The following is a 21081-nucleotide window of genomic DNA, read 5'->3' on the forward strand; positions in this document are numbered from 1 at the left end:
CCTTTTGTATTGCAGAGTTGATGCTATTTAATTATGGTGAACTTTGACTCAAACTTAACTCTTTTTATAATTTGTTTCTCTTCCAATAAACCTAATTTTTAATTCTTAAGAACTTGAGTATTCCCTGAAATACATCTTCACTTCCTCCTTTGCTGGAAAACTCTACTGCTTTCCTGTATGTAAAATCTTTTACGTGCTTGGAACTAAATGAAGTCCTAAATGAAGTTTCTCTTTGTCCACATTTTTCTCGACTGACCCCTTATTTTGTTCTATTTTTTTCTGAAACTTGTAGAAATATATATATATGCACACACACAAAGCTAAAACTCTATAAAAAGTTACATAGCTTATGGAGAGTTATATGAACTATCTGAAAAGCAACACAGTACAGAATACTTCCACTTGAACCCTTCACAAGTTATATAGCTATTAAAAAGAGTAGCTCAGTTAACTTGAGTGCACTGGTAGCAAAGCAATTCAGTGCACATGGAAGGGAATAACCACACAATTATTTAGCAAGCTTTTTACTGGATTATGCCTTTAATTACATCTCTGGCATTTATTTTTTCTAATGTCCCTTTGGGAAGTTGAAGTCACTGCAGATTTCAATTAAACTACCAGAGTCTTTGCTACTAATACTTCTGCCAGCCACTGTTTTCCTGTTTTCGAATGGAGCTACTGCTTTACTCAATATATAGTGTAAGAGGACAGACTTTCTTTCATCCAAACAACATGTTAGTTTACAAACAGCAACATTCAGGTAGTGAGTCACTATTTCTGTAAAGGGCAGCCTTAATGTTTTTAAAAAGTTACTGTCAAACAGGAGATTAAAGGTCTGTGTAGAGACTTGTTCACAAGAAATCTAACTGAAGCTATCAACTATTCCTGACTAATTTCACAGAGGAGAGCTGTTTGACAATAATGAATTCCAGACAGTACCAATTTGAAGTTTAATTGTCAAATCATCCAGAAAAGAAAATGACAACACATTTACCTTCATATTCGTCAAGCTATTATGACCTTCCCCTCTGCTGATGAATCACTGTACATTAGCTTCTATCAGGCTTAATTGACTTAATTTCAATCCATTTCTTCATAAGTCACAAACACATTGCCTCACTCTCAATCGTATTTGTTTGAAATGTAACTAACGTTTTGCCCTTCCCAGATCTTCAAAAGAGCCAATTACTTACATTAAATCTGGACGGTATCTGTGGATAATGGCACACAAAGCTAAGCCACTTTTCCATGACATCGTGAGATCTGTAACATTTACACCAGCGTACCCATCTGTCTGCCTCTGGCACCAATTGAGCAATTTGCTAGAGCGAGCTACAGACTCTGTAAGAAATCAAGTTGTTAAGTAGAAACACAGAAAATCTCTTACATGAATTTTAACTACATCATAAAAAATATGAATAGGCAAATAAAACCTCCGTGTAAACAATATGCTCCTTCTACAATGAGCAACACAGGACAAAATTATTATTACTATTATTTTTAAAGACAATCATATCTATTTTAGCTCCAATAAAGGAATTTTCATTTGCTAAAAAGTAATTACAGAAGTTATATCTTGCCAGACATTTCACCCTAGCCCTCATAAAAGAGCCCCATGAATAAAGCAGTCACAAAGGCTTGTTTTAAATATTATTAAAAGGATATACAGTAGTACAATGCTCTGTAAAGCCCAGATACACTATTTCTAATGCAAGAATTACAAATGTACTTTTGCAATTGTTTCTTTCCTATTGAAAGCCTTCCATTAGAAGTGCTGACCTGTTTTGACCTTGCCTTACTGCAAGATCTGACAAGATTACAGCCTAAAGGGACATGGTTGCAGGCCAAAGAACAAATCCAAAAACTACATATTCAGCAGCGAAAGGAGGCTCAGCAGCAAAGCACCATTCAGAGAGACCCCAATGCTATCTGGACATTCAAAGGCAAAGTGTGCAAATGGAAATGTTCAACATAGCCCTCAGGGCATAGGACAAGTAGACAGATACTGAAATGCTTCTCAGAAGGCATCTAGCTTTCAGAATAACATAAGTAAAGTGAGGTTCCATTTAGTTAAGCTAGGAAATGAGATTAAGTAAAGAAAAGCATAAACGAAAGACTGTACTAGAAATAACTTCTGTTATTTTTATAAGGATTTTGTGTTTACTGTTAGAGTGCATTCAGGCAAGCCCCCTGCACTTTAAGTAAGGACAGTGTTATAGGGACAAGGGAGGTGAAAAGCAATGCTTGTATAAGATGTCATGTTCTAGAAATATTGCAGCATTATAAAGCAAGGAAACTAGGTAAACAAAAATATATTTGCATGCTAATTGAAACTTGAAAGATTGGAAAAGTCAGACTGCTGACAAAACAATTGCTGGATACTTTTTCTACAGCAAAATAGCCTGTCTGAACAATACACTAGTGACATTGCTCCACATGCTCTGCACTAATTCAGCCCCAGAATACCAAAAGGAATGGAGCAGTAACAAGGCCTACCATTCCGAGTCAGCTTTGGTGTCCTGGAGTTCACAAAGTTCTCTATTTCCAGGTGAATGTCTTTCAAGTCTCCTGTATTATACAAGTGGCGTACCTAAAATGATGCAAAAAAATAAAAATATAAATGACCAACATGCTATGTACCCAACATCCATAAAGAAAGGGCAGGAGGACAAGGAGGAGTCATCCCAAGGCAAAACAAAGAGGACAAGTATTCTCATGTAGCAGAAAACTCTAGCTCAAAAACTCCAGAACAAGGGACAATTTGTCAGTGCTGAATAGTTTAGATGATTGTTACTGCTCAGGGGATACCAAATTGTAATGACAGACTGGTATACTAGACTTAGTACAAAAAAAATGCATGCATAGGCACACGTTTATAGATTTCAAGTATCGTCACAGCATGGTTAAAACTGTCAAAATCAAGAATACAGATGATTTAAAAGCACATTTTTACAACTCCTAAACTCTAGATAAAACAGGAATTAAAGAGCTTGACTCTTGTCTGATATATCTGCATCTCACTGCTTCCAAGTTACACTGCCACAGTCAGGTCATTATCTGTCCCAAAACATGAGCATAGTTTCACCTACGAAAAGACAATGCAGATTACAAATATTCAGAAGCACCATTTTTCTAGTTACCTGCTGTGGCCGCAAGAAGTTGACATTGATATTGGGATACCGGGTGGCTGGATCAATGCTATAATGGCTGAAGTTTTTACTCACATTCTCAGGGGTGGTCTGAGGCAGTAGCCTATAGATGCTTTCCCTTAGGGAAAAAAAAAAAAAAAAAAAAAAAAGTTTGTAAAGATGCATCACTATTAATATTGCTAAGAAAATCATACAAGATATTTACAAGATAATAGGGAATGGCAAACAGTTTTGTTGTCTCTGGTACTTCAAAGGCATCTACATCTTCATCTAGTTTGCTATTGAAAGGCTTGTGGCAGTAAGTCAAGCTCACTTTCTCCACGTAATACCAATAAGCACCAAGAAAAGACGCTTTATCTAATCTGCTTTGTAAAACTAGGACCAAAAACAGCTTCAACATTTCTTATTCCTCTCTAAATATACTTCAGCTTATCAGCTCCTTCAGATTTTTTTCTTTGATTTAATTATATGCACAAGCACCCTCTTTAGACAGTGAGAATCTTTATCTCCTATCTATCTATATATTTGCACTAGAAGGAATTGGAACGAATGATGAGATCTTGGAGGATGAGATTAGAACTGAAAATGGAAGCATTTTTTCTACTACCTCTCTGCAAGAACTTCCAAAGGACTTGCTCCAAGTGACCAACTTCGTACCATCCAAGCAGAGTCCATTGCAGCCAAAAATCCTCTGGCTATTCCAGTTCCCATTGGCCAAAATGGCTAATATAACAGTTTCCAAAAAGAAGAACAGAAAGGAAAAACATCAGTTAGAGAAGATTTTAAACCAATACCATGAATATAGAGGGTAATCTGCTGGGAAATTACTGCTCAGTAATTAGCTTGAAGCTCTACTCCCACTGGGCTACAGGAAGCTAGATGCATGCTGAATTGTCCATGAGCTTCCTCAAGGCCAAATGCTCCTCTATTGCCAACAGCTATTCATAGCCTAGAGTATCTTAAGAGCTACTCTTCAATACTATACTTCTTAACCAACTACAAATTGCTAATTATTAACAGGCCTGGAGTAAGTTCCCACAGCGAGTATAATTGTCCCAATAAGAAGCACATGGAATAGATACAACTTCAGAAAACTTTGCACATATTTTCTTAAGCATGATCATTACTGAATATTCTGTTTTCCCAACATGCCTACCCTTCTTTCAAATGTCCAACTTTATTATATAATAAACAGCAGTGTTCTTCATAATAACTGTCTTACAGGCAGCACATATTTCAGTGATGGGTGCAACGGTTTGTGCTTACACTTCAATTCCCTGTTTACAAATGGTAAGTTTAAAACACAAACCTCTAAGAGACTGTCCCCAACCAGTGCCACAAGTAGCTGGTGGCCATTCTGCTCTCGCACCAGAGCTGCATTCTCTGATGCGTACATGCACGTGAAGTCAAACATTGCCACATCTGGCTGCCCATAGTGATTGATGGCAAAGTCTAGTGAAGGCAGTTGCTGATTAGTGGAAAAGTCAGCTGCTTCTCTGGCATAGTTTAGCAAAGCCTCCTGGTCCACGTTCTCCCGAGAGAGTAGTAACTCCGTATCAGCATAATCCTGCCAAAGAGAGACAAGTGAAACAGCCAAATCTATAAGGTTATTTTAAGACTGGCATATACAATGTTGACATTAAAAAATCCACTACAATCCACTGATACAGGTTTGCCCTTTAATTCTTACATTCCTAACAACACTTACAATTCCAAGGAAAAATTTGGAAATCTTTTACTGAAAACAGGCATCAGTCCTACTGGCATTTCTAAGTATGAAAGGGCCAACAAACTTTTGAGCATTTTTCTTCACACAAAAGGCACAAGACCTCACTCCTTATGTATTCGGCCAAACTACTTTTAAATCTGCTTCTATCAGAATAAGATGGATGTAAATTTCCAAGAATTTCTTCACTCCCTGCTTTTTCATTTTCATTAAATGAGAGAAGCTTAAACAAACCACCAAAGGTTCTTTAAGCATATATTAACGTGAACAAACCCCTCAAATTGACAAAAGGATACAAATTTAGACAGGGTAGATCTTACAACACTTTTCTCATGGCTGAAAATACTTCAGAAGGGCATTAATCACATATGTTTGTTTCTAAAATACACCTGTATAAAAACATCACGCAGTGAAGTAAGAGTGTGTTTTCCCTTTTAGCGTACTAAAAACAAGTTGTCCCATAATCTTAGTACAAAAAGTATATATAAAAGTGAATACTCACATGCCGTATTACACCTTTATCCAGTAGGCTCTGTTTTTTGGCAGTCATGACAAAGTAGTGTGTATCATCTTTATAGTAGACAATGTTCTCCAAGTCAATACCTTGTGACAGAACAAGATAGTGAAGGAACATGTTACACAGTACATGCAAAAATGATCGCTTTGGAAGAAAGTAAATTGAAACTACATGGTTAGAAAACCCTAGAGAGAGTGCCAAGCAACTTCCTCCCATGCTTTTGATGATTTTTAAAAGTTACATCTTCAACAAAACCACAGAGCATTTCCCCTATATATACGTATTTTTTTTCAAAAATATATTTATCTTTTCAAAATTATATTTATCATGACAGTAAGGTTTGTATGCAGATGTGGAGTGCAGGAAGCTAAACTCAGGATTCAGGCTTTTCTTAAGAGCAGATCAGATTTCCTGAAAACCCTCAGGGAAATAAGTTCTCCACTTCTGAACAAAATGACACATCTCAATGACACACACCTGCTTTGTACAAATGTATAGAACAGCTGAAAAAACGAGGGAAGTGAGATTTCAAAGAGAGACAGCAATGACTGACTTCTTGGCACAAGTCATTTGTTTATTGATTAAACATCGTGATACCTGAGTTACAAATTTGAAGTAAGAAAGACAAACCGTTTTCATTGGAAATTTGGCAATTGCTGACAAACCTGTGGCTTCTCGTAGATCCTGGAAGAATTTCTGGTTGAATATGAACGCCACACCACTGATCTCTTCTACTTTGGCTTCAGCTGTGGTGTTGCGATTGATGAAGTTTGCTGTGATAGCAATCGCTAGTTTACCACGGAATTCTTTTCGGCGAAACCCTATGGGAAAGATAAAGTAGTAATGCTGAAAAATAGAGCATAGCTTCAGAGAATGCTCACCATGCCATAGACAGGTGTCCTCACAAAATAAAGGAGAGATAGGATCTGATATATTACAAACTACTCCACTCAGAAAGCAACAATTGCTTCATCAGAAAAATAGAGGTTCTTATTTAGGGAAAAAGCTCCCCTCTCTCTTTCTTACCTCTTTCCCCAAAACTGTAAGTTGCATCAAAATACTAGATAAAATTCTCTACTACACAGAAGAAAATTTAACACTTCAACTCCTACTTTCAAAATTAAGAGTTACAACACTATTTAGCTAAAGAAAGAAGGTGGGAAAAAATATTCAGGTCAAATATCTCATTCTTTTGCTGGTGGATAGAAAGAGGAAAAATATGATCCACGTGTCTTGATAAAAACAGATTTCTACATGGACTTTTAACTTTTTTTCCTAGTCAAATGTATTTTTAGATTTTGATCAGGCTTTTGAAGTCTTTTTTCTTCATGTCTGTTCTAACTAATTTAAGAATTAGTTCTGTTTTAAAGAGAATTATGGACACTTACCTTCTAAGGTATTCCTCCTGCCATCCCCTCCAATGATTACTTCAAATTCATACTCCGATACTGGATGGGTTTTTGGATGGACCAATGCACGCCAACCTATTCCTGTTGATAAACTCCAGGTTAATGACAAAATAAACAATGCACATAGTAGAACAAATATATGAAGACACATCCATAATCCTTTTCTCACATTGTCAATAAAGATAGACTGCAGGATAGCTATATCGTTGACAAGGCTGTTGCTGACTTGCACAGCCACTCTGTGTGAATCAGAGAATGCACTATGCTAGACAGCGACATCCCCAATAACCCCTCCCTGATTATTACCTTTAAGGATCACTAAAACCTTCATAGGTTCTCTACTATTTATTCAATTATCAGGATGCCAAAAGACAAGTAAGCCACTCTCTCTCAGCAATCGGACAGTGAGTTTCACAGCGATGCAAACAGCATAACAAAGATCATTCACTGATATAAATATCCTCTGTGAATGCAAAGAAAGGAGTTGTTTTAAAAAGATACTTTCTAAGTGTAATAGGTTTAAATATATTAGGAGAAATTAGAACCTACTGTGTTTTGGATTATTTCTGCTTAGTAATTCAGGTGATCTTGTTTTATTAGAAAAAATAAAGCCTATTAAAAACTCAAGCAAAAGTGTATTGAAGATTCCTCTCATTAATGGAGCATGAGGAAAAGACTCAGAGTCATATGCAACATTAAGGAGTGGGAATCTGTGCCCCCTACCACAATTTCCCCTTTCTCTAGAACCCATTTCAAAGCTACTTGCTTTCATTTTCCTGATCCTCTGGAGGGTAAACAAGCCCCTGAAATTCCACATTGACATGGATCTCTATTCCCAAGATCAAGGCAACCTTCAAAAGGATAAGCTGGAGTTGACGGATACCTGAAAAAAAAAAGCAGATGATAAAGAAATAAGAGAAAAAGGAAAGAGCACAAGTGCACACATCTCTGTTTGACATTACTGATAAATTGATTTAAAGGCTAGCTGCTGCTTTCTTCTTCCTGCTGTGTTCCCAGCACGTCATCCAGGCAGCACTGGTGTGTAGTATCATGGCATGCCAAGAAACGTCCATGTAGAGGAAATTCCAGTCCTTCCCCAAGAAAGTAAATATTTTTTTACCGTTTCAGCCCCCAAATCAACAAGGGAAACAACCAGAACATGCAATGCAGGAGAGACATTGAAGAGAGCACAAACAGGACTGCGCTTTTGTCACAGAGGATGATTAGCCATTTGATCAAGTTTGCTGTAATATTGAACTGCATCTTCTAACACCTTCGGGTTAGTGGGGACATAGTAAGTTCCTTGTCACCTCTTTCCACTTAAGTTAGTGTAGGTAGCAAGTATGAAAATGAGAGTGTGGCAAACAACTATTTGAAGTAAGACACCTTACTGCCACATTTCAGATAGTGAAATGAAGAAGTGCTTCACCAGAACACTAAATTTAATCTGTGCTGAGATACAAAAGAAGATGACAAAGTACTGGAAGAATAAAAATAACGAGAAATTGGAAGAGAAAAAGAAATCTGCAAGACTGAAGTAACAAAGTCTACAAAGCTGTTGCACTGAACAAGAAGCTAAATCTTACCTACTATGTTTATGTCAGTTTATACTTCCACTTATGCTCTATGGTGAACACAGACTAGTGGGCAAACTAACCTGTCTGGTAAATTTTTGAGAGAAGAAGTGAAAAATGGTAGCTCCTGCCCTACTAAAGCGTACAGCTTTCAAGAGAAAGTTTTCTCAGAATTTGAGAATTACCAAAATTTTTCTCCATTTCAATGTGCAAACATCTATTTAATTAAAATCTATTCAGAGGCTGGTGGTGTTCTTGAAAACATCTTTACTGCTCTTCCAAAATTTAACAATGCAAAAACTGCTCCTGCGTTTTCCAGATCAACATTCAAAAGAATGTTCAAAAACATTCAGTAATTAAAAAAACAAGCAAACAAACAAAACACATCACACACAATGTTCAAGAGCGACGGAATAATGTGGCAGCTGCAGCAATGTAACAGGAAAAACAGGAAAATGATCCATCAAGGGAAAAAAGCTTTGAACCTTAGATGTACTTTTCAGTGTATGAAAAAGTTAGGCCTCAGAAACTAGTAGTTATAAAAGATGCCAGATATATGTTGTATGTTTGATGATTCCATGGCACGATCTATTTCTTTTGCATATGGGTCTAGCTCAAGCTGTGCCACACAAAGGTAATGTTGCGTTACGCCATACAGATGTGAGAGCAGTGGCAGGTGCAGGATGCATTTCAGTGGGTTACCCCCTGCCCTCAGCCACCTCTCCCCTGTGAAGATGTGCTGCCATACCTAGCAGCGGCTGTACTTACTGATATGGTCTATGGATCCTGCACAGAATTTGCCATAAAACTTCTTGGCGCCAAGCCCCCTCAAGTCATGTATGGTGAACGGCCACAAGTGCAGGACGTTATTGCGGGAAAAGGCGTCCCTCTTCTCTATGACCACCACCTTGGCTCCCAGGAATGACAGGTCGATGGCTGTGCGAAGGCCACAAGGTCCAGCCCCAATTATCAGACACTGCAAAGAAATCAAGTACACAGTAACTTTACAGTCCGAGGAGGAAAAAGGCATTTTTACCATAGCTTCAAAGCATCCCAGCATCAGTCTTTCTATTGTTACCTGCCATGCTCTGGCACAGATACATTCAAGCAGTACCTGCAACCTGAAAATGAAACATATCACAGAGAAATGAAAAGTCTGGAGAAACAGGCAAGTCACCCGCCTCTTTCCAACCTTCTTTGAAGACGGGCTGCCAAGGTGTGCTCTCCATGCTATGTAAGCACGTAGAGAACAGCAATATTTCTGAAGGCTTCTCCCCCACTTTCCACCCACGTGTTTTCTGTTCTCAGAGGAAGGTGAAGCAGCTTTTTCCTCATCTTCCAAAGCCTGAGCTAGCTTTCTTGAGAAGCTCTTCAGGAACACTAACAATTCCTCATCAACACTGAGCAGCACGGGAACAGTTACAGTAGAACAACACAATGCTTTCATAGACATAATTTAGAGTAGCACAGACAGCAGGCAAGGCAAAGCACTCAACGTAGGTGTATGCTGGTGCTGCTATTATTGCAGCAAAGGAACCTCCAGGTAAGCAAATATAATATAAATATGAACTTTGCGTCACAAGAGCATTTTTATCAAAATACATTTTCTTCAACGTAACCTTTGTCTTTCATCTCCTCACATCCTTTTCCACTCTGCTCACAAACACTACTAGAGGCTAATACATGGCTTGAGAATGTCAAATACTTGCATATCTAGTGTTGGAAGTACTTCCTGGGAAGCAAAAGAATACATCAAAATATTAAGAATCCAAGACAGTCAACTGACGCTTCTCACCCACGGAAACTGAAGTCCACAGGGAAAGCTGGCACATCTATGCATATTCACATGAATACAGGACAGTCCACTTTGTTGTACCATTTTTGTATTTTTTTTTTTCTATTGAGTATAAACCAGACGCACCAAGTAAAAAGCCATCAAAGTAGAGACTTCTGCTGTCATGAGTATTTTCTAGATCCTTATGCACCCTTACAGCTGGACAAGAAGGCTCTTTGAGAAATTCTTAAAGATGCCAAAACGTCCTCAGAACCTAACCTTCTGATTAAACAGCCTGTCCCAAAACAAAGGTCTTTGTTCTCTAACAGTCTTCATTTGCCAATTTTTACATTTTAACCTGTTATTTGCTGAGATGTATATTCTGCAAATGACATGAAACGACAAATAAAAAGCCTAAATGATAATAAAACAGTTCAGTTTGCAGCAGTAAAGAATTAACAACTGACATGCAGATTCTGACAGGGCTGCTGTATCCTGTCAGAGGTCATACAAACCTAAGGGCAGAGATCCAAGTCTAGAGAAAAGGGAAGGGAAGGATAACAGCACTATTTATTTAGTAGCTTTGGGAACGTGAAGGCATATATGTAAAAAAGGCAGCCCAACCACTGCACTATTAGCAACGTGACTCCAAAATAGGCTTGAATATTGAACATGTGTCCAACTCGGAATTTCTTAAAAGAGACAATCAGCTAAGATCTAGTGTATTCTTCCAGTTCAATACTGTGGGTTAATTAACTCCCCAACACCACTTAATTTTGTTTTTGAAACTTGTAAGAAAATTAGCTGAGTGTGTCATATTTAACCATGTAATAATTTGGCTCAAACAACTAAAACCTTCAAAGAGATTGCATTCAATAAACAACACGACCACACTGAGATGGGCGAATTCTACTCTTTGATAACTTGCCCAGTATAAAATATTTACAATGGAGAACACAACACAAAATGAATTATACTAAAATCAGGCTATTCAAGCTCAGGTCTACGTAATCAAATTAAAAACTAATTACCTGTAATTTTGTCACAGAAATGTATAGACCATTTTTTCCTACAAGTTTTTTTTTTTTCCCCCACGCAAGGAAGTGGTTAATATCCAGTTTATGTTTAGGACTCTAGATGTTGTGGATGCAAAATACATGATACTCAGCAAAGCCATTTATGGCCAAGTTTGCCACCTTGTTTTAAAAAATGCTGTAACAAAACACAGCAAGTTTTAGGGCCGATTAAAATCAGAAGAAAATATTCTGTTCCCTTTTCCACCTCTTGTGACTCTTCCAGTTTCTGATCCCTCACAGAAACCTAAGTTGTGGTTCTTTCACAGGCAGCAGTAAGCACAAGCACAAGCACAGCCGGGTCAATGAAGGCAGTTCTTGTGGCTCCTCCTTCCCTTTCCCCACGATGACTCCAAACTGTTGTGGAGTGCTAAAGCAATCTCACCCTTCACAAACACATCCTGCTCAAGATCCTTCAAGATAAATTATATTTAGTTGCCTGTAACAACACCATGGTAATATAACATAAAAGGCAAACTGAAATTCTGTATTCTCTGCATAACCAACAAAGAGAAAGAAGTCCATGAACAGAGAATCATCTTCCTGTTCTCTTTTGAGGTGCTCGGGCTAAACGAATAAAGGGACTAGTGTAAATGTTTGCAAATATTTACACTTGAACAAAGCATCACATGCAAATCTTGCCTTCATGAACTATACCCCCAGTTATCTGAATCCTGGTTAACCGGGACACCAGCCACGTGATGCACAAAGTGCCCAACTCTGGTCATGGAACAACTCATAAATAGGTAAGTGGGAACTAAGCTGCAGAGGAGGAGATCTTCAAAACTGGTATATGTTGAAATACACAGGAGCCAATTTTACTAAAGAAATGATCGGTATCTGTGCTAATAACATGGGTAAAATCTTAAGCTTTGTTTAAAATTCTATCATTTCCACACGACCACTTATGTTTCTGTATTTTTAATTAGTGGTTTGTAAATTACATTAAAAATTTGGAAAATAAAACTAAGTGAAGTAGGAGACATCACATCAGACATGATTCAGTTCCCAGAATGCTTCTACTTTGAACAGTTGTGATTATCTCTTAGGAATTACATACAAACTTTTAATGGCAGATGCCACTAGGGTAGGAAACAAGTCATTAACAGAAATACATATGAAAAATATAAAAATAATACACACACATCATTTCTTTATATAAAAATATTCAACAAAGTTTATGTTTAATGCTATACAAAAAGAATTTATCATCACAGGTATGTATTAACTTTCAGATGTACTAACAAATAAAATGTTATTTTAAACTAAATTTCACCTCAGCTACCTCATTTCACTACTCAAAATGACTTGAATCCCAGCTTCACCATCCTATATATTTCTGGGTTGGGGCAGACAGGTGCCAACCTTTTTACCTGCATTTCTACTGAGCATCTCACCAAAAGCTTCTCAGAAACACTGGCAAACATGACCTGCCTCCCCTCCTTGTTCTCCTTTGCTTTCTCTCTTCTCCTTGCCCTCCCCTTCCTCTAGAAGGAGCCAGCTCAGTGTGAATGATGACCAACACCGCCTGATTGTTTCATTGTTTTCCAAGTTGATCTATATGCATCTGCTACCTATAATCTGAAGTAACAATTATAAACTTTTTTTATTTCCACAACAGCTAGGACAAATGGATCTTGGTCTATCAGTGATTTATACAAGTGTTAGTTTAGCACTTATAAATTATTAATTTAGCACTTATAAATTATAAATTTCACCATCTATATGAAAATGGTAAATGGAAAGAGAAACAATCAAGGTAATAACTTTCTAATATCTAGTTGGAAATCAAACGTCAGTCCTCATATCTGAAACAACTGACTATATCATGAACAGGATTATTTCCCCCTCAGTACTCTACTAAGTGAATTAGTCATTCATTTCTCCTATCAATTAAGATATCTCTTTTTCCAAAAAAGTTAATAGATGCTTTTCTTTCTCTTGTATATTAACTTCAATGAAGGAGGACAGAATCCTGTTCTAATTTTATTGTATTCCACACTATCTTCCTTTTTTTTAAAGAAGTGTATGATTACTTGCAAAAATAACTTACTCCATAAACATTTTTAATGATATGAAGAAATGTCTATCAGTAACAAAATAAGGAAGCTCAGACTGTAGCATCAAACAAGGGTGTATGAAGCACAAACACCAGCTCACAACAATCGAGGTAAAATAAATTGGAAGAGGTGCACAAAAGCAGAAATCCCTTACAGTAAATACCACACATACCGATCTTTTAAAAGGAATCGGCATGGTTTCCACGTTGTGGTTTTGTTTTTTTCTCTGAAATTCAAGCAATTGCTCCCTAAATCATGCTAAATTGAACATTTTGCCAATTTGGCAGGCATGTCTCTATCAAGAGACATGAGACTTTTTGAAATTAAAAGGGATGCACTTCAAAAAAATCCAGACATATGTATTTTGTATCTAAACCCCAACAGAAAATTTCACAACCCGGTTATTATCTAGTTTAAAAAACAGGCAAACAAAAACAAACAAACAAAAAACAACTACCAAGATACAAGCCTACAAAGGAAGATTTTATAACTCAATCTCACTTATAATATTGATGCCACAAAAAACATGAAACACATTTTGACTCCCATGAATACATCTCCACAGAGGATCACTTTCCTTACCTTTGTGTTGGCGCATGCTTTCCCCTTCTTATAGTCCTTATGGCTGCCCCTCTTATCCAATTTGGCCCACAAGGCTTTGGCTTTCCAGTAATTTAGCTTGGACTTGAGTTTGTGATAGAAAGAACGATAGTCCTTGGGCTTTAGTTCTAGGTAGTCACAGAGCTCCTGGAAAGCCTTGAGAGTCCCCTTGCATGTTGAAGCCTGGACAAATCTGTCGAAGAGAACATGAGCCTGGTTCACCTTCTCGTTCTTACTTTCCTCCATGCTTCACACGTGGCAGCTGCCCTGGGGGGCAGCTGTTCTCTTCCAGTCTGCCAGATTTCCCAGTGTTGCTCTGCTGAGACACTTTCACCTCTGGCTTACGAGCATTATCAACCTGTGAAATAAAAAGAAGAAAATGTAACTGAGTTTGCTCTTTGCTTTTTTTTTTTTTTCTTTCCAAAATGATGTCTGTGCCTACTAACCTAAGAGCCCAGATTCTCAGTACCTAGTGAAGGAAGTCCTAAATGAGTCAACAGATCAATAATACCCCAAGGAGTCTTGCCTGAGCTGACTGAAGCATGGCCTTCCAAAGCCTACCAAGGCTCTCTTCTGGCAGTGACACATCTCTTCTCTGTTAAATTACCGAACACTTTACCTGAGCCAGTACACCTAAATAGTATTATCAAAGCTCTTGCTTCATATAAACAGCAGAGAAGTTACAAGTCAACAGGCAGATGTTACATATCTTTGGAAGCAGACAGAAGTTTTGAAACAAGAGCTAGAGACTTACTAATGTAGCAGTGGCAGTGATAACAAGATCACTGTGTTAACACCACAGCAATGGGTACATGCTGCTCTTGAAAACACGTCTACCCCCAAGTATTTTAGGAGTTAGATTTCCCTCAATAAAAGAAGGTTTGGTCCTCTCCTTTAAAAACAACATGTCCTTACCCATGATAAAAAGAAGAGGAAACGGAATGGCATATCGCAAACTGATATTTCTGTTTGGGAGTGCTTGCAGTGTTTTTGTACACTGACATGACAAATACAATGATGGCTGCTGCAATCCTAGAAAGAAGTTAGACCTAACAGCAATCAAACGCTTAAGAAAAGATGTCAAGACTGTAAAAAAAATGCCCACCTGCATTGCATCAAGCAGTATAAACACCTGCCTCACTTAGAGTCTGTGGGTATATTCCCGTCTCAGTAAGCAAGCAGCCTAAAAGCAAACTGCCTGCTGCATTTTCTGTGGGGAATTCTCAGACTATTTCCTCAGTTTTGTGGTTTTCAACTTCTTTTGATATGCAGATCCCTACCATCTTTCAGGTGGTAGCTGGTATCCTCAGCAGATGAAGTATGCTAACAGGTCTGCTACGCTTAGTTGCTTTTGTGGGATCTCTCAGAAGTACAGAATTGTTTGGATCACAAACAGCAGATTTTGTTTAAAGAACAGCTTTTTTTCTCTCTCTTTCTTTTATATATAATAAAGTTTTTTCTTCCTTTTATATAAAAATACATACATCTAAGATATAAACAATTACTCTGCCCTCTAAGAAAGAATACTGCTGTTTAATCTTCAGATAGGGGAGGGCAGCATGGGAACATATGCTGGAACTATGAATGTGAAAACATTTCTGAGGTGCTTTTTCTCCTTTTTTTTTTTGTTTTTTCTTTTTTTTCAAAGGGTATTAAGGTGAAAAAGGAAATATGTGAACTTGGATAAAACCTTTTAGATTCTCACCAGCTCTTTTCCTGCTTCCAGCAGACAGGAAGCCAAGTCAAACAGTACAGCTCATGTCTCTTCCCCTCTGGTTTGTCAGCTCTGCAGCAGTTTATGTGGGCACTCCTGTTTTCCAAGCTAACACGGTATTTATTGCTTCAGTTTAGAAATAGCAAAGGAGACCTGGAAGCCTTTACAAACATCCCCAAACTGTTCATTATTAAAAATAAAAATTCCTGCAAAAGTCACAGGATAACTATGGGTTATACCAGAGAAAGTGATTCTGATTTTATTAGGTCAACTGCCCTAGAGGACTCAGTACAAACAAAGCTGTTTCTCTGACTGCCTGATACTGAAGTCATGTCCCCATCAGCACTGCTCACTAAGCGTTATGGAACGAAATCCTTTCCTTCTTTTTGATCTTCACTGTTGTGAAGCCTGAAATGTACTCCAGGCTTGCACCTCAGGGCAACTGCTCCAGTCCTCTAAGACACTGTGCTTTAAGCCTGCATCTCCTCTTCAGTTCTCAAAAATGTTATGAAGAGCGCCAACAAATCTCCTCTTATGTTGAAGGAGTAATTCAAGTGCATCTGGTAACGGAGATGTAACAAGATACCCACAATCTAAAGCCATATGCCTCAGTTACCACCAGCACCACGTTTCACATTGACTACTATTTTGTGTTGTATTTCCCGTCTCTTGCACTCTGCCACCCAAACACTCACTTTCCACCAGCGCTTCAGATGCCTGACACAATGCTTCCCAAGAATAAGCAACAGGAGTTACATGACCTAAATTCAGCGGAGTGGCAATTTCAGCCTGTTGGGCCACAGTCCATTCCTGGGACCTCCAGGTGTGACGACAGCTTTGGTTTCACTTCTTGCTCTTGCTCCTGCTGTATTTCAGCAGAGTGAAGCTGATCCTGGCTGCACAGGGAGGCCTCCAAGTTACAATCCAGCCCGAGAGCTCCGTGCCCAAGGCTCGCCCAGCCAGGAGACAAACCTGCCAAAGCAGGTCATTTTGTTCTGTGCAACCAGAGCGGCACCTTAATTTCCCTGTTCTGCCTGCATCCCATTTCACGCCGGCTGTGAAGTCAGTTATGCCCACAGGTGAAGCACAGAGGCTTCAGTCACTGCAATTACTCACTCCGCAAAACGCCGCATTCCTGACGTAAACACCCAAATCCTTGGAACCTATGAGCAACATGTTAGAGAGCATGGAAATTACAGGAGGCAAAGCAAGGGCAGGCAGGAATTATTTGCCAGGTTTCCAGGGGATCTGTATGCCCTGCTGGCTCTTCTGCAAGCCTGCAGTATCCTGCATGTTTTGTCTCGAGGCAGCTGATTGCTGACTCAGAAGCTCTGTGAATTCCTTGGCTGAAGCGTCGGGAGAGAAAGACAAAGCCCGTGAAAAAACACATGCAAGAGCAGTGTTCATGTTGCTATTTACAATAATAGCAAGAGGTTGTCACTGACTCATGACTGCAAGTACGCTCAGGATCTCCAGCTCTTGCCCAGGACAAAGGAACCCAACGAAAAGCAGAATCAGACAATGAATAGTTCCAGGTGCTGCTTCCTTCCCCTTCCCACAGTCACCACAGATGCGTGAATATGAATATTTTACCAAACGCATGTATGTGAAAGTCCAGTCCAGTGCCTGCAAAGCTCACCCCCTGTTTCTGTCAGATGGCAGAAACAGGAAGGGATTTTGCAAGTGATACACGTGGTGATTTTGGGTGTATACAGGCAAATTCCTGCAAACCCAGGGCTCCTATACTCCAGACAAATACGGCGCCATTGTAGAAATCACCTCCCTACACTTTCAATCCAGATTTTCTTAAAAGTGCTCATTTAACTAATGACTTAGTCCTGGAAAAGCAAAATATTTTAGCATGGGAATGTATTTTCCAGCATTCTCCTCCATTTTTTCCAGCTGTAACTACTGACTTAATTCCATCTAAATTCACAGATTGTTCTGTCCAGCTCAAAACAGCATTTCAAGCGGATGAAATATTTGCCAAAGTAACTGCCCAGACCCAACTCTGAGTGCTGAGTTTCTGTGAGCACCATGCAGGTACTTTCTTATATTCTGGTTGTTTCACGGCTGGGCAAATGCTGCGGATGCACGCTCGACACACAAAGCTCTGAGGAGGCAGTGATCAACAAAGCGTGGTACTGTACGAAACTGAAAGGCAAGTTGGTCCTTCAGCCATAAAACTACCAGTGGCTCCAACAGCCCCAGTGCCCATTGATCTCATCCTTTCCATAATATTTCCCATTGCCCAGCCACTTTCCATGTCCTTGCCTCCCCTTCACGGCCCCTCACCTTCTGCCTAAGCAAGGCTCAGTAACATGCTCTGGAAACTCTGAGCTTACTGTAGCACCGCAGCCAGCATGCACTTGCAACTTGGCTAGCAAAAGCCTAAGAACAGATTATATTGTTAAGCTTATGCTGCAGGCAGTGGGGACACCTATTTTTGTCCCACTCCTCCACCCAGCCACCAGTTTTCTTGTAGGAAATCAATTACCTTCAAGACTTTTATTCCCTGTCAACTCTGGATGAAATCGCTCCAAAGTTATTAAGGATGAACTGAAAAGCAGATGGACGAACAACTCAATCCCATAAGCTTCCTTTCTATAGGAAACCACACTAAAGAAAGTCCTTATTCCAACAAATGAAAAAGCTCTGTTTCCATTTCCAGGATTTATTTTTACTTTTAGCTAAAGCTAAAGAAATGGCCTTTGCTACAATATGTTCATCACATTCTAAGTCATCACAGATATCAAAAAGTGCAGGTTTAGGGTGGCTGCAAGGCTGTGGAACAGATGGCAAAAAGAGGACACTTTTGACAAGAAAAGCTAAAAAAAAAAAAAAAAAGCAATTATAATTATTTTAGCTCCATATTATGCAGACAAGAAATGAGAAAGCAGGAGGACAAAAGGGCGGGGCTGCCATTGTTTGCGGCTTCCCCTTTTATGCCAGATGGTAAAAAGGAAAGTCAGTACAGTTTTAAGATGGTATTTTGATTTGCTCTCATTCATAAAATTTGACATTCCAGAAAATACACTGGGCAATAAATGTTTGTGTTTAATACACTTATCAAGCCTGATTTGGTAGGCTTCTGCCCACCACAACGGGGTGGATCAGTCGGGTCTCCATCTGTTTCCTTCCTCATCTCATCAAGCCAGAGCAGGAGTAGGAGAAGGAGAAATCAGATATGAACTTGTTGCAAATACAATAACCCATTCTTAATAAGAAGATCAAGGCATATGTACAAACAGGTCACACAGAATTGTCACATGGAGAAAACAGTCCAGTGATGATTTGAAAAGAAATACAATGACATCCAAGAACATGGAAACAAATACAGTGGCAGCTACAGATACTTGGTTCCCAATTTCATATGAAGGTACTGAATAAAAATATGTAGATCGTTCTTTACTAACCCATTCTTCAGTGCCATAAGATGTTTACCGACAACATTAGACCTACAAAACGAAACCTTTTATTTACATGAATTCAGCAAACATATTCTGTTGCTCTGTCATACACTTCTCTTTGATCAAATCACAGTCCTTACACTGAATGAACACCAACAGTAAAAAAAAAAAAAAAAAAAAAAAAAAAGGAGGCCAAGAAACAGATCAGCTGTCTTCTCTCCTCAATTTGGTAAGAACCAATGTTCCCAAAAGTTCTACCTAGGATTTTCCTTCTGGTCTTTGGGGAAAGCTGCTTAGCTTAGGTAGTGGAAGTCCTATATGCCGTTGACCATTTTAGCCAGTTTCTTTGAATCAGACAGGGTGCTTAACCAAATACTCCAAGCCAAATGAAAGAACAAAGACAAAGAAATGACAACATGGAAGAGGAAGAGGTAACTGCCCCCTTATAGGATGGGTAAGGGAACAGTAGGCCTTCCGGATGGCTGTCAAATTGTAAGACCAGCTTCAGGACGGACTAGCTTAACTCCCTGAATACACCTGTGACACAGCCACGTACCAGAGAGATCCCTCAGAGCACAAATCTTCAATATGGGGGCAGCAGTAACTGATGCAGTGATCCCTTCTCACCTAGAAGGTACTCATCAACTGTGACTGAGAAGCTGGGGACACATCTTGGAGCTGTCACCATGCTGTGAAGAACTGCACAGTAACCCTACATGCACAGCAAAAAAACCCACACATTTCTCGAAGCAGAAAACACGCCTTTATCAGCAAACAGTAGCACTTCTCACTGGAATCAAAACTGTCACGACAAACTTTTTGGAACATGCCCATTAGCACACATCACGCAACGCTTCCCTTTACAAGCCTCCCAAAACCTCACGGCAGCAAAGGCCTCGTTCATTACCTGCATGGTGAAATCCATGAGGCTACAAAGCCTCCTGAAATTCTTCCTGGCACAGACCATCTTAAACACTAATGTGAGAGAGCGCTGAAGGCAGGCAGCTACCCATCATCGTCACTGTTGCACAGACCGTACGGCAACGAGGTGCTCTGTGACGAGCCTCCTGCTCTGGGAGAAAGGGCACCATGCGCTTCCAGGACACGAGTTCATCTTCCTGCACGAAGACTCATCCTTGGTGCACCCACTACAACACGGTGCCAGCTTTTGCCTCCACCTCCTCCCAGATTTTATCACAGTAAATACCGGAGGATGCTTCCCTTGCCAAGAGACTCACCCCTATCTCACAGCTTGCCACCCTTCCCTTGTGAACAACTGCCTCAGAAGCCTTAGGCACCAACACTTCGCTAAGCCCATGAGAGCAAATTGTAATTTCCTAGCCTCCCAAAGCCAAAGACACATGACAGTGAAGGCTTCACTCGTTACCTGAGTGGTAAAATCCATGGATCTCCCACAAATTGTTGGGACAAACCCTCAAATCACAAATCCTTGTGTTTCAATATGGGGAGCCCTAAAACCATTCCCATGAAGACCATATCCCACCCCGCAGACAGGCAGACCGCCGGTATTTTCTGATGAGCAACACAAACCCAGCTTCTGTGCTGCGTGCCATGGCTTTGCACTGGGTGAACGTGACTTCACTACAGGGCTGAACCACCTGGAGGCTTCCTACTCCACTGCTTCACAAGGAGATTGAACGTCATTCCCTCATTTGAAGTACTTTGAAGCCGTTCTTGATGTTACCTTTCAACAAGGAAACCCATCCTGAAGTTAGTTCCTACCTAGTTTTGCAAGCTGGACTTCCTCCCTGGAGTTCTTCAAATGCCATCTGAGGAAAAGCTCCTACACAAAAAAGGCCTCTAAGAAATGACTAGAATGACACTTTCACAAAACTTTACTTCTAAGACTCCACATGGGGAAAAAGCAAATCAGGCAGCTTAGCACAGCCAGACATAAAAGCTTTTGACATCGTACAGGATACAGATTTTCATCTTTCTGAGCCAACATTGTACGACAGTAGGAAAAGAGGTTTTCAGAAAAGCTTTGCTGAACATGAGAGAACAGGAGCATTGTTCTGACCCAATTAGAAAGTTTGAGCAGAAAGAAGACTGGA

The 21081-nt window shown here is 39.5% G+C and overlaps 1 protein-coding gene across 25 annotated transcripts in view; it reads right to left on the reverse strand.

Moving 5' to 3' along the window:
- Positions 1–21081, reverse strand: part of MICAL3 (microtubule associated monooxygenase, calponin and LIM domain containing 3) — a 161708-nt gene that overhangs the window by 92799 nt on the left and 47828 nt on the right. For all 25 annotated transcript variants that reach the window (XM_072040058.1, XM_072040092.1, XM_072040101.1 and 22 more), the window contains exons 2-12: positions 13865–14240; positions 9144–9351; positions 7568–7684; positions 6781–6882; positions 6058–6213; positions 5378–5478; positions 4459–4716; positions 3757–3872; positions 3141–3267; positions 2497–2590; positions 1194–1341 (exon numbers count right to left, since the gene is read on the reverse strand). In XM_072040058.1, the coding sequence (XP_071896159.1) occupies positions 1194–1341; positions 2497–2590; positions 3141–3267; positions 3757–3872; positions 4459–4716; positions 5378–5478; positions 6058–6213; positions 6781–6882; positions 7568–7684; positions 9144–9351; positions 13865–14128 (1691 nt within the window). In that variant the 5' untranslated portion in view covers positions 14129–14240. The remainder of the gene's footprint in view (positions 1–1193; positions 1342–2496; positions 2591–3140; positions 3268–3756; positions 3873–4458; positions 4717–5377; positions 5479–6057; positions 6214–6780; positions 6883–7567; positions 7685–9143; positions 9352–13864; positions 14241–21081) is intronic.

The sequence above is a fragment of the Anas platyrhynchos genome, chromosome 1 (genome assembly GCF_047663525.1).
Source record: "Anas platyrhynchos isolate ZD024472 breed Pekin duck chromosome 1, IASCAAS_PekinDuck_T2T, whole genome shotgun sequence".
NCBI lineage: Eukaryota > Metazoa > Chordata > Aves > Anseriformes > Anatidae > Anas > Anas platyrhynchos.